Source organism: Topomyia yanbarensis, chromosome 3, assembly GCF_030247195.1.
Source record: "Topomyia yanbarensis strain Yona2022 chromosome 3, ASM3024719v1, whole genome shotgun sequence".
Taxonomy (NCBI): Eukaryota; Metazoa; Arthropoda; class Insecta; order Diptera; family Culicidae; genus Topomyia; species Topomyia yanbarensis.
The window spans coordinates 170,293,751-170,308,361 of NC_080672.1; the positions used below are offsets into that span (position 1 = coordinate 170,293,751).

At 39.6% G+C, this 14,611-nt stretch overlaps 1 protein-coding gene across 2 annotated transcripts in view; it reads left to right on the forward strand.

Annotated features, from left to right (window-relative positions):
* The window catches only part of LOC131694159 (gustatory receptor for sugar taste 43a), a 74,117-nt gene extending 59,858 nt beyond the window's left edge, over window positions 1–14,259 (forward strand). For both annotated transcript variants that reach the window (XM_058982627.1, XM_058982628.1), the window contains 8 exons: window positions 9,585–9,728; window positions 9,807–9,917; window positions 11,743–11,842; window positions 11,901–11,997; window positions 12,057–12,152; window positions 12,544–12,612; window positions 12,709–12,798; window positions 12,884–14,259. In XM_058982627.1, the coding sequence (XP_058838610.1) occupies window positions 9,585–9,728; window positions 9,807–9,917; window positions 11,743–11,842; window positions 11,901–11,997; window positions 12,057–12,152; window positions 12,544–12,612; window positions 12,709–12,798; window positions 12,884–12,976 (800 nt within the window). In that variant the 3' untranslated portion in view covers window positions 12,977–14,259. The remainder of the gene's footprint in view (window positions 1–9,584; window positions 9,729–9,806; window positions 9,918–11,742; window positions 11,843–11,900; window positions 11,998–12,056; window positions 12,153–12,543; window positions 12,613–12,708; window positions 12,799–12,883) is intronic.
* Window positions 14,260–14,611: the final 352 nt, after the last annotated feature.

Here is a 14,611-nt window from a genome sequence, read left to right on the forward strand (position 1 = left end):
ATCGAATGTAGCCATCGTCCAAGTTCCCCGTTGCTCCACGAGGTTTGCCAACTGTTGAGCGTCCTCTGACGACAAATACTAAAAAATTCGTTGAAGCAGATTGGTCTTTCGTATATGTCACCATTTAATGCGCCCGCCTTTGCTAATGAGTCGGCCTTTTCATTGCCCGGGATAGAACAATGAGAGGGGACCCAAACAAAGGTAATCTGATAAGATTTTTCAGATAACGTACACAAGGACTCCTGTATCATCCCCAGAAAATACGGGAGTTGCTTTTTAGGCTTCACCGCACGAAGAGCCTCGATAGAGCTGAGGCTGTCCGAAACGATGAAGTAGTGATCTGTGGGCAGAGTGTCGATGATCCCAAGGGTGTACTGAATTGCAGCTAACTCTGCGACGTAAACTGAAGCGGGAGCATTGAGCTTGAATGAAGCGGTGATAGTATTGTTGAAGATACCGAAGCCAGTGGACCCATCGAGATTTGATCCGTCAGTGTAAAACATTTTGTCGCAGTCGACTTCTCGGAATTTATTATAAAATATATTGGGGATCACCTGCGGGCGTATATGGTCCGGGATAAGCACGGATATTGAATTGGAACTAATATACTAGGAAGTATGAATTAGTTCACGAGAATTGAATGGGTTCATGAATAAAATTCCGAATTTCGTGAAATAGTTCACGAAAAAATAGCCAGAATATTTCGATGTTGTGAACTATTGTTCCTATAACTATGAAAAAAATCATGAGTCAACCTTTGGTTTTATGAATAATGTTCATAAAGTTGTGAACTAGTTCTTGGCGGAAACCGTGACCGAAGTTCACAAAACAAAATCAAATATTTCCACAAATGAAAGCGTTATGCGGGCGTTACTGAAGGGAAATTGAACATAATTATAAAAGCCATGATTTTTAGTCAAGGTCCTGTTTTCGTAACGTAAAGAATTCAATTCACGACTTTGGGAACAATTTTTTTCCGTGTATATTATGTGGTCGGCCGGTTTCTTGTGGAATCCTTCAATACAATCAGGTCACTTGGATAAGCACCCCACCAAGATCCAGTTATTGTTCGAAGTAAATTTATCCTTTGTTAGCACTTCGTTTAGCCTACCCATTTGCCTTATGAATCGAACTAAATTTTGAGATATTTGAAGGCAAGGACTTAGGCTACCGTTCTATCAGCCAGCTGAAGCTGAAGCTGAGCTGAATTACGCTTCATTGAAAAAATTACCAGCTCTGTTTTCCCCGTAGATAAATCGATTCCCCTTCTTTAAAGCCCTTTTTGAAAAATTATTCAAGCTGTCTTGCAGTGGTTGTTGTAATTTTAGAGTACATGGGTTGACAATACAATCAATTACATTATCAATGTCATTAACATGTGTGTGATTTTCTGGCAGTAAATTGTATAATTAATTATTTAATTTTGGTGAAAGACCACATTCATGTAGATTCAACGAGATTGTAAATCAATGTAAACTGAGTTGAACTTTCCTTTGCGGACGCCATTTGATCTTTTTTGCCAAACAATTATTCGTTTCCTTGACCCTCCGAAAACCAAGCTGGGTATCTGATAGCAAATCATTCGCGTCAATTCAATTTTCGAGACGTCGTGCAATTTTCTGATGCAGGATAGCATTTCAATCGGTCGATACGAGTTATGATCGGAGTGTGGTTTTACCGGATTTGGAATGGCGATAATTCTCACTTACCTCCTGTAACGCGGGACAATGTTCTGCTCAAGAAACTTGTTGAATAAATCCAGCAAGCGTCTTTGAGCTTGAGCTTGAGCTTGTGCGACCACCCCTGGCTGCTACTACGTTATCGATCGGGACTAGCTGAAGTTGCACAGGGAATCAGTAGATAATTATGCTTGGGATTAGCGAAACATCTTTCAATGTGCAACTCCTGGTAATCCTAAAGTGTTTCTGATCAATACCGACGCCGGCCAGGCCCGAACGTAGATCGCAGAAGGAAAGGGAAGGAATGGTTAGTCCGATACTTCCTTTTGCTAGAGGCCGTATATACTACTGCGCACTCCACAAGTATCACGGGAAGAGGATATTTTTGTTAGTAGAGTATAGAAGTTGGATATACTTCTTCTTTACCGACGCCAGAGAGGTGATTCCACTACTTGGACTAGATATCTATCCACCAATTTCATGGACCGAGGACCAACGGTTTTACTTCCCTTCCGAAGGAAGACGTGACCACAGATTTTTTCACCTCAGAAAAATCTCAACGACCTCGGCTGGAATTGAACCCAGGCCAACTGGAATGAGTGGCGGTCACGCTTACCACTCAACCACCGGCGCCGTCTTAAATCCAGCAAGCGTCTTTGGCAAAATCAAAAAGACTCTTCCCCAAGTTGAATTTAATTCAGTTGTATGAGAGGAGCGCAATTGAAAATTCCTTCATTATCAAGGGCTAATCAATAGATTCGTTACTTGTGGGAGCATCACAATTGTTTTTCTACGCAAGAGAAGAATCTAGACAAAGTTTCATGGCAAAATTAAATATACATCGCTTCCTAAAAACTTCGTTTTCACTAGTCCCGTTTCGATCTCTCTTTCTTCTGGTTGTGATCCAAAGAGTACTCAGTGATGTTTCTCTAGACAAATCATCAACGAAGCGGCTCTAATAACTAAACTTCTTGGCTCGACGTAGACTGACATATCTTTTTTGCAATATCGCATATTTTTCAAAATTCATGCGTCTATCCCCTTGTTTCAAAAATTCTTTGTAAGCAATATGTCTAACTTCATACGCATCAGAGCACTCCTTGTTCCACCAAGAATTAGGAGCAAGGAGCATTTATTCTCAGGTAATACGATTATCAAAAAACGTCGATCAGCAATATTGGTTTTAAAAACAATTTTTCTTGGATTCCAGTTAGCATGCAAAGTTGTTCGCTGTTACTTTTCCCGTAGCCTATTGCACGTTTACCTCACCTTCTCACCTAGTTACTACCAAAGACGAATCACCTTAGAACTCTAAGCACTTTGGTTAGGAGGTCGTTTATTTATTGTCATGCCAGGATTCCCCGACAAAGGAATTTCTCTCGGTACCGGTGTTTGTTTCGTAAGCCAATTAGCTCCTATTTTTGTCACGTTTTAGTCGAACAGTCCTCGGCGGCGAATCTACCCCACTGTGAATTCCTCGGTGGTAGATTTCTCCCGATGCTGATGTTCGTTTCCGTAAGCGATTTACCTCCCCACTACCCCCCGATCTACTCGATCTATTCCCTAGTGGTGGATCTAGCCTACTCAACAGGCCAGTAGGTGCTAAGGTCCATCCAGCGATTCCGGGTGCAACGTAGCTTGCGGTTCACTGGCGCCCGAACAACCCACTGCAAGTTATTGACCGCGGTCTACTCAGTCCAATCCCCGACGGTGGATCTAGCCTACTCACGAGCTACCCGGTAGAGTGTCGAGGTCGGTCTGGCGATTCCGGTAAAGCCAAACGTCCGGTTCGCTGGCGCCACGACGACCCCAACCCGGTGCTACGGCGCGTACTACTCTACTGGTGTCCGGCGATGGACCTAGTTCACACAGCCGAAAAGTTCCCCGGATGCGGAATTTCTCCCGAAACCCTATTTCAGGTTTCACAGTGGCGTTCTAGCCAATGGAGCTAGTTTATTTGTCCCTCGTATACTCGTATACTCGTAACCACTCTATTGTTATCGTTTTATATATGCTCTTCATGGTACATCTCTTGGACGATATTATCGACTGTCACACTAGGCATATCCTTTCGGACTTCTTCGCGCCTAGGGCATTCGAAGACCGCGTGTTCCGGTGTCTCTTGCATGTTCACACACTCCAAGCAAATGGGTGACGAAGCGTGTCCAAATCGATGCAGGTTCTTCCGGAAGTATCCGTGCCCGGACAAAAACTGCATCAAATGGAAGTGTACCCAAGCAGACACATTTGGGATGAGTCGGTGGGTCCTCCTTCCTTTCTCTGCGTTGTTCCCCTCTTGCTGCCACTTATCCAACGAGTCCGCTCGGACCAGTCTCCTTGCATTACATGCATTTCTCCGCTAGTAGCATTCCACGTCCTCAAGCAGATGGGAATCATCCTGGCAATTACGCATACCGCCTCCGACGACATCGTTCTGTACGCACTCGCGACACGAACAGCTTTTTGGCGAAATGTGCTTATTAACTTCATCCGGTTCCTCTTTGAGTTCAGCGCAGCAGCCCAGGCCGGAACGCCATAATGAGACACCCGCCAGGAGACGTCTCGTGTTGCCTCTTGCTCCTCCGTGATTCGACATGATCCTTGCTTTAGTTGTCCTCGTAGCCTTCTCACATACATAGTTGAAATAGCTATTATAATTTAATCAATCATCGACCATCACACCCAGGAGCTTCAGCGCACGCATCTCCACCTCCTCAAGGGTCTCACCGGTTATCTCCACCTCCTCAAGGGTCTCACCGGTTATCGCTAGGGCAACAACATCTGCCAATGTGACGATCTCAACTCCCCTGGGCAGTTGCAGTGTTAACACTCCATTGTACATTATATTCCGTTGGGCTAAGTGACCCTAATTGACCTCTTCCCCATTTTCGTTTCGTAGACCAGTACTCGGTTCTGAAAATAACTTTTCAGAACCTTGCACAGATAGTCCGGAACCCGCATTCTGTGCAGCGCTATGGCAATCGCCCCCTGCCCCAGCTGGCACTATTGAACGCGTTCTTCACACTGATCCTAACCACAGCTTAGTAGCGATTACCTTTTCTCTTCTGCTTCGATGATTTCTGTGCGGTCGCGATGACTGTGCGGATGGCTTTTATCGTCTATAACGTCTGTTGAGGATGACCCTTTCCAGGAGTTTATTAAGAGTATCCAGCAGGCATATAGGCCGATACGATGATGGATCTCGTGGTGGTTTCCCTGGTTTTGGCAGCAACACCAGTTTCTGGATCTTCCACCTATCCGGAAAGTAGTCATCGTCCAGGCATTTCTGTGCGACTATCCTGAACATGTCCGGAAATTCCAGTATCGCGGTCTTCAGCGCCACGTTAGGGATACCATCGTATCCGGAAGCTTTCTTCGCTTTCAGCCCTTTTGTCACTATAAGGAGCTCGTCGTTCGGGACTCGATAATCACCAGCATTTCCACCGTCTGCATCAACGTATGCTGTAGGCGGCCATCCGGTTAGGTCGTGCTTCGAGAAAAGACTCTCCACGATAATTTTCAGTTTGTCAGCGCGCGTTTCTATTGGCGTCATTGGACCTTTGATACTGGCCATAACGACACAGTCAGCATTGCCCCACGGGTTGGCGTTTACTTATCTGCATAGCTCCTTGTAGCAGGTAGACTTACTTAGCACTATGCCTGGCAAAAAAGAACAAATGGCGTCCATGTTCTTAGACGTAAAACTAAAATTCAACTCAGTTTACATTGATGTTCTCTCGGTGAATCTACATCAATGTGCTGTGGGCATCAAAAGTCAATAATTATTTATACAATTTACTGCCAGACAATCATATACATGTTAATGACATTGATAATTGTATTATCAACCTATGTACTCTAAAATTACAACAACCACTTCAAGACAGATTGAATAATTTCCGGCTTATATGGAAACTTATTATATGACCGGACGATTCATTCTATCTTTCCGAAACCATATATCTGAAATTTCATAGTAGTCTATAGGGGTAATATACCTTACATTTCACCAAAGTTTGTGAAAATCTCCAACCATCTCCGAGAAACTGATGTGAGTTTTTTTTAATTTTGAAAGATGGCCATCTTTCCGCGTACTTCCAAAACCGTTTTTGGCGGTCAATGTGGCCAACAAGATTTCTATGGGCCGTCAGTAACCTAGAACTACAAATGCAAGATGTTTGGCTCCTATTTTAGGGAAAAAAATCCTTTTTGTATTCATAGCGCTATCGGTTTGAATGGGAGTTTTCTCTGTGACCACATTCCACAACCCGTAACACCGCAACCGGAATTTGGATCGAAATAAAATTTAATAACAGTTTTTGGGGTTCATTGGGGATTAAGTTTGGTCAAATCGGTCCGGTAATCACTGAGAAATTGATGTAACTGTTATTTTGACTTTGAATACTTCCGCTGCGGCTTTTGGAACCGTCGATGGTTGCCAATGTGGCCAAAGAGGCTTTGAATGACTGTTAGTGACCTAGAACTACAAATCCAAGCAGTTGTGGTCACATATTGGAAAAATTTTCGCCTTTTGTAAAAAATTTACATCCATCGCCGAATACGTTGAAATCGGGATTTACTGTGTGTTCGTACTCATCACCCTGCAATTCTGAAACCGGATGTCGGCTCAATTAGAAATTCAATAGCAGCGTTGTAATTCAAAATTCAATTGGAACGTAGTAACTTTCATTTGAGACCAAGTTTGGAAATATCGGTAAATAATTAGCTGAGAAATAGGTATGACATTAACTTAGAGACTTGGGAAGTTCCCCGGGGGCATCAAGAACCGTCATAGGTGGCCAATGCGGTCAAAGCGACTTCGATGGGTCTTTAGTGATCTAGACACGCAAATCCAAGTACCAGTTTATAAGGGAATTTGCTGTGTGATCGTACTCTTCAACCCGTAACTCTGAAACCGGAAGTCGGATCAATTAAAAAAAAACCAGCGAAATCTAGCGCGAACAGCTAGACCTGGAATCATGTGAAGTGCATTAGCAATTAGGAATCCGGGGGATCAGGCAAATGTCGGACTCCTTGGAGGAGTTTAGAGGAGTAGTGTTCAGAATTATCTTCTCTGTTCAAAGTCCCTCGCTCTAACACACGATGGACGAAATCGGTAGTATGGTCGAACGTTTGCTGGGTCGGCATAAAAGCTTTACCACCAAGTAAAAAACACACTTTTACCGATCTCGAACAACTGAGTCGAATGGTATAAGAGATTCGGCTCTGCGGGCCGCGGTTAGAAAGTCGAAATTCCGACCGATTGCATAACCTTTCTATATAAGAAAGGCAAAACAATATCCAGTTGTGCACCACAATTAATAATGTACTAACTATTATTTGTGATACACAACTACAATAAATCAATCGAAGACATCCTAGACTTCATAAACTTTTGCTTGGAAGATGTCATCACATAACTCAATTCAAATCAATCAGACACTGGCAGTCATTCTGAACCATTTCTTATAACTAGATATTCTGCTTGGTATCCATAGACTTGTGGTAAGGGCAATCTATAGATAACCTAGACTGGGTGGAACAGAAGATAAGTTACTGCTGGTCCGGTAAACCATATTCCGAAATGCTCGAATTTAATGCAGATATGATTCTATGTCGGAAGAAAAGGTTACTAATGGGGTTTTTCATTGAAAAAGCCCGGGGCGGTGGATTGCACTGGTGTTGCATTTTCTAGTAGTAGAGCAAGCCACTAGACGCGTTTCATTCCCACTTTTGCTAGAAAGTGCAAAACCAGTGCAATCTACTGCCCCGATATAAGAATCAGAACAAAATTCCGAAAATGGGTTGGATACAATGTAGAACCGGTTTAAAATCCTAATGAAAAATCACAGCCTTTGATACTACAAAATCATATTTAGAGAATGTAGGTAAATGATCTATTTTGAATCCATCTGTAACCGGCACCGGTGCCTATATCATAGTGTCTTTGCGTTGAGCTTTACTGCCCATAAAACCATAAGAGTCCCATATGAATTTTATGTTGAAAATGAGTTATCTGTTGGATTGTATTCTGTATCACCACTGAATCACAATGAACAAATAAGATTACCAGGTTTGTTTAGAAAATATCGAAAAAATACCATAACTTACAATTCACTGATACTTAGGTAGAGCAGAATAGCTTTTATATACACATATACTAACCATGATCGCAAATCACTCCCATAAAGATAAGAATTCCATAGAAAATGGGACAAATGTGCGATCGTTGGCAGTATAATTCACTATGGGTCATCGGTATAGTGTCACCGCCACATAGCATTGTTGGGACATTGAAGATCTAATGGTTATATGAATAGTCAGTCTTCGCCGTGCTTAGTTCCTCTAAATATTTATAATATCTATTGATTGGTTATGCTCAGGACGGCAATGCTTACTGAAAAACGTTTTATATTATTTATTGGCTAGCGAGTGTACATTAGAAACTATTGTGGTTGATTTCCAAAAAGCTTAGCTTAGTTTAGCTTGGGTAGACCGCGCGCGTCGTTTGCTCCCATTCCCTGTCAGCATACGACCACAAATCCCACCGTGGTCACTAATGCCGCTTCCATCCGAAACAAATCTGAGTCAGGCTCCAACCCCAACCGCTGTCAAAATGTAGGAACTGACATCGCGGGAAGGTGAGGGATAGGAGTTCTGTATCAGAAGAAAATGGTGGCATAGTGTGGCATCGTATTGCACAATAATACAGCTTTGCCAACCTGTTCTGGTTGATTTCCAAAAAGTGAAATAAATTATGAACATGTTTTTTTATCAATGTCCGCAATATCACACCAACTCACAACTCTTTGACGATGCTGGAATTTCTCATAATGTGTGATTTATATGATAGATTTGGAAAATTTGGGTAGATCACTTGCATATGAAATTAGCTCACTGACTCACACGATTTTCTTCCGGATTCCTAAAGTGGATTTTTAGCCAGTCGAAATATGCTATCATGTTAGTATAATGTTTTACAACGTCACATTTGATCTCTTTCAATTAGTTTTGTTCATGTTTAGGACGTTGTCTTCAAAAATTTCATCAATTGTACACCAATATCAAAACCATATTCTAGCTCAGAAAAAAAAACTGATGTTATTTATGAAAAGCACAGCACAATTCAGTAATTATGTTGAAATTAATGTTACAATCAACTAAGTACCGATATTTGAATGGAAAACAAATATTTGTTATTCATTGTTCGCAACATCGTAGTCAAGATGTAATCCCTGAAATGCTGCAACTTGTGACACTAACGCAAACGCCTACTAACGTTTATTATTTGTGTTTTCCATCTACTGCCGGTTCATGTATACGCATACAAACAAGCATCCGCGGAGTTTACGATTTGATATGCAATCGATGGAAAATATGGAATTTCCCAATGAAAATCTTAGACTTTTCGTGAAAACTGAATATACATTAGATGTAAATATTACGTAGAATGATCCAGTATATTTTTTGAATCAATTAGAGCGTATGCACAATGCATAGATAGGTTATGAATGAAATTAGGAAAATCGTAAAATTTTCATGGAAAAGTCGGAAAATTCCATCAAACTAAAGTTCCAATGTGTGCTTTAGAGAAATAGAAACACACTGAAATACTAAAAAGAGTATGTCATCGCTTTATTTTCGAAGATATTAGCGTGGAAATGCAAAAAAGGCAAAAGTTTTTCCGGTCTAAGGTAATGCATTCGGAAAATCGGGAGAATTTTCACGGAAAATTTTAACCAGATGATAGCTGAATAAATTCTGCAGGGACGTATGTTTTTTGTTTTGGGATTTTAGTTAATTTTATCGTCTATTTTCTCGAAAAACTAACTTTTTCCTACTGTTTTGCGGCGCGAGTTACGATGGCCTTATTATTTATTTCACATCATTTTTTTCTTTTCACAGGTGCAAATGTGTTGGGTTACTGCCCCTTCTACGCTCTCTACTATATTTTGATGATGTTCCACGTCTTGTTTGCACAATCAGCACTGGGGATAAGCAACCGAGTACGACGACTCAACGTGGCACTGTATCACGTTTTTCCTGAATGTAAGCAGTTGAATAATTGTTAATAATCTCTTGCGTCTATTTGGTTTCCCTCTAGTAAAGTCCTTTACTTAATTTCAGTCAATAAAATTCCCATAATTGAAATAACATCGGTGTCCTCCACCAACAATGTCTCGGAAAAGCAGGAAAACATAGCAGAACAGAAAAGGGGGTTAACCACAATTTCCCATGGTACGTGGACCTTTCGAAGCTGGATGTCAGACAAGAACCTGTTATTTGCTTCGTTGCTTTTCACACCATTTCCTCGGACGAGCACAACATCGTGAATTGAAGCGAGCGGATTATGCTTGCATATAAATCATCACAAAGTTTATTTTAACTGTCAACATCATCATAATAATTAATTTCATTCACCGGGGTGGCAGTGCACGGTTCATAAATCATGTTGCTAATTATTCTTTCATTCAAAGTTGCCTATGGGTATTGCTTTTTTCCATAATTTGGTTTTAGTTCTTAGCTTACTTGGAAATTGCAAATTCTCTAGCATTGAGGGGTTATATACCTTTCTATTTTTCATGAAATCGATTTTTTTACTACTTTATCTAAAAGTACAACTCCTTGAGAATATTTTCCCAAATTTTCATAGCGATTTGATCACTAGATCGAAAGTTACAGCGCTTCGACGCGCTCTTCGTCTACTAAGGGACCATTCATAAATTACGTAACGCAAAAATTGCCCAAAATTGACTCCCCCCTCCCCCTATGTAACAAATTGTCACAAATTTCTCCATCCCCCCTCCCCTGTTACGTAACAAATTCCAAGAAAAAAAATTTCTTCGATGAAAACATGTTACGTAACGATCTAGTTAACACCCCCTCCCCCCTATGTCACAACTTGTCACAACTTGTCGTACCCCCTCCCCCCCTAAATGCGTTACGTAATTTATGAATGGTCCCTAAGAGCAGTGGTAGCTAGAAATTTAAAACTCGATTATCTTGAAATCTCGTTTTTCAGAAAAGGGCATTTCCATGATTATGATTGCCGAAAAACCACTCAACCGATTTTCTTCAATTTTCGTTCAGTTGTTCGCAATTAGTTTTTCTCGTACCTTAACGATTCCTTTTTCACACATAAATTTTTGTTTCGTAGTTAAGAATTTTTAAATGCAATTTGTAGAGCTTAAAACGTCGATTTTTTTAGGGAAAACGTTCCCGAATGCAGGAAAAAAATGATTTATTCAACTAATCGTTAAGGTACGAGGAATACTCCTATACTTATGATTTTTTGAGCTTTGGGGTTTTAGTTGATCTATTGGTCTTCAATCGTGATTACCGCAAGCCTCTTAAATAGAAAAGGGTTTCGGGGGAAAAGACATAACTCCGTCATTAATCAATATATTTTTGTAAACTAATGCTTGTTTTTTCACTGAAAAATAGAATACCAAAATACTATAACTTTGCAATACACTCATTGCTTTATGCCTTTACGTAAAGTCAAATTCTTTTGAAATTTTTCTCGCAAAAAGTAATGTAACCCTTTAAATAGACGTCGTTTATACATTGCGTATATTGGTTTGATTTTTTTCCTGATTTGATGGGCTCAGTGCAAGTACGGCTCAAGTCAAAAAAAATATCACGAAGTGGGTTAATGACACATTATTGTATGTTATTGAATTTTCAAAGATTTTTTCGAATGCTAAACAATATTTTCATTCAACTAAATACCCTCAAATTAATTTTTTTGGTCAGGAATCAGTGTCATTTAATTCATTACATAATAACAGACAATAATTTGTGATTAACCCATTTTTGATATTTTTTGACTTGGGCCGTTTTTGCACTAAGCCCTTCATTTGTTATTCTGTATTTTATTTCTATTCACTGACGTGACGTGACGTGGTTAACAACTTGCTGGTTTATTGTGCTACTGCCTTGTATATAAACAACCGAACCAAGATTTATTCTAAATAATAACTAATAATAGTAACTTATAATTATTTTCCACTTTTCCAAAACTTATGTATTAGAAATATTTGACAATAATAATATTTTCTAGCAATCAGTCATTCTCGGCCAACGATATCAGCCAACAGGGTGATTGAGGATTTGGCTTATATTCATGCATCGTTATCGACCGGAGTGATCTTGGTTTCGAAGTGAGTATCCGTTCTAATATTTAATAGTATCAGAAATAACAACACAAAAGGTTTTCAGTACATTCGGTGTAGCTTTGTTGGCTGTGTTGGGATCATGTCTGCTTCATTTGGTTGCCACTTCATATTTTCTGATGGTGGAACTCGTAGGCGATAAAGTAAGTGCTGTTATTTCTAGATCCAGCATTTTTTTTAAATCCGAAATTTTCGTTTCTAGGATGCCGTGTTTTCATGGATTCAGGCTTTGTGGTTGTTCATCCACAGTTTTCGATTTCTACTAACGGTGGAACCATGTCATATTACTAATGTTGAGGTCAGTATGTTATCTTTTGATGATCTAATTGGTGAAATTGTATGCCAATTAGACGAAGAGAATCATTAATCAGAGCATTTCAACCCGTATACTAAATTAAACGCCACATTTTTTATTCTAACTACTGTTCAACACTACACTAAATCCAACCTGCAATATATTTCCGCATTGAACAATGTAAAATGCATTAGAAAATTAGCATGTTTAGCCACGCTCAAAGAAAACTTTCTTTGTAATAATTGCGAGACATGCTAATGTGACTAGCCTGAATTTATGGGTTGTGAATATTAGAAACAGAAAGGTGTGGCTTTTATCCTCTAGGAAACCATCCAAGTTACACCAATGACTGACTCCCTGACCTTTCAATGAAGAGATTTTTTCCCACCCTCAGTTGAAACGGACAATGACCATCGTTTGCAACCTGATGCGAACGTGCAAGGACTCATCAGCCAAGGATCGAGTATGTATTCGCACTTTTTTTTTCTAATTGAGTTATTTATTCGCTAGCTTAACATTTGGTAATTATCGCTTGTATGGATACTGTTTTGCACCGTAGTTGGAAGGGTTCTGGCGCCAACTTGTTGGAAATAATTCCGTGTTCACTGCGTGTGGCCTTTGCACAATTGACAGGCATATTATTACATCGGTAAGTTTCGCTTGAACGCATTCTATGGAGTAAAACGGCAATATTGCGAATGAGTGAATTAATTAATTTTTCGTTTTATTCGTAGTACTGTGGAGCCATCACAACATATCTAGTGATTTTAATACAATTCAAGGAAGCTGATGATAAACCGGTGAGAACGGTGCAGCGGTCTCTATGAATTCAAAATCAACTACGTTTACGAACAAGGACATTGAATAAATCATGGTTATCGCTTTCAAATGTTGCGTGCATGCGTTTCCACATTATAATTTAGAAACTTTTGTCCGAGTACAAGCGCCGCTAGTTTGCCACATAATCAACCACGATAGCTTTAAGGAGGAAAACTTTATCCTGGGCTCTTTAAAAGTAGGAGAAATTTAACATTTTTGTTGCTAGGTCAACAAAAAGATAGCAGATAAATTCTTAGATGTTGTGTATGCTGGTAGTGTTAAAGAACACAAGCAAATCTTTACATCTAGGTTTCGGTGCAAAACTTTTTCTTATATGTCAGCGGCCGAATCTTAGCGTGCAGAGCAATTGTAAAAATAGTACAATTCACCGTGTTATAGTTTGTTCGTAGAGGTTGTTGTTCTTATGATTGCGCATCCACAGGAGTATACCGTTCAGTGATTATTTCACCTATAAGTGATATACAAAGTTTATTTTCCGAACTAATTAAGATAGAGACTTTGTGTCTTCGGCAAAGTTGTAGCAAATGTTACTACAAAAGTAATTGCTGAAGACATATATCTAGCTTCAATAGTTTACAAGTTATGGAACATATTGTATGGAAGACCCCTTAAAATTAGTTTTTTCGTGATAACTTTTTTAGACATTCTCCTATCTTCTTAGAATTTTCCACAAAGTTGTTGAATTTAAAAAGATATTCCAAATTTTACGATATTTTTTGGGTAACTTACACCTTAAATAACTCGTTAAGGAGTAAAAAGGAGCAAACAACATCATAACATACTGAAAGTACTAGCTTTTTTACTTTTATATAGTCGCCCGATTGTTAGTCGACACGATTCTCCCCGAGTGTTATGTTCAAAACAATATCCCATCGCAGTGGTAAAAAATGAAATGTTCAAGCGCACTGCGATAAGTAGCTTCTTTTCATGGTAAATTGCATAAAACATATTCATAGATGTTCAAAAAAGGAAAAGGGAACTTTGACCACAATCAAGATCAAAGTACGAAACGTAGCATATCGTGCGTTCGAGAAGTGTGTCACGTGAAATTTAAACAATCAGTGGATACTGGTAAGCTTGAAAAAACGATGGAAATCCCACCAGAAAGTTTATTAATGTCTTTCGTGACATTTATAATGGAGCTTGATTAACGTCACCGGTTCACAATGTGGATCCTGTCGTGACTGAAGCTCGGGGATGGCTAAAAAAGTATAAAACGATTTTTAGAAGACGCCAAAGCTCTTCTAGTGGAGGAAGAAAGCTTTGAAGATAACGGAGAAAACGATTATTAAAAATAAATTTATTTATCTATTTTATAATGAAAATATCGACATCATTAAACACATCCAAAACTACACTTTGATTTTTGAAAGGCAAACCATATGCATTGCATATTAGGGACCATTCATAAATTACGTAACGCATTTAGGGGGGGAGGGGGTACGACTAGTTGTGACAAGTTGTGGGGGGAGGGGGTGTTAACTAGATCGTTACGTAACATGTTTTCTTCGAAGAAAAAATTTTTTTTTCTTGGAATTTGTTACGTAACAGGGGAGGGATGGATGGAGAAATTTGTGACAATTTGTTACATAGGGGGAGGGGGGAGTCAATTTTGGGCAATT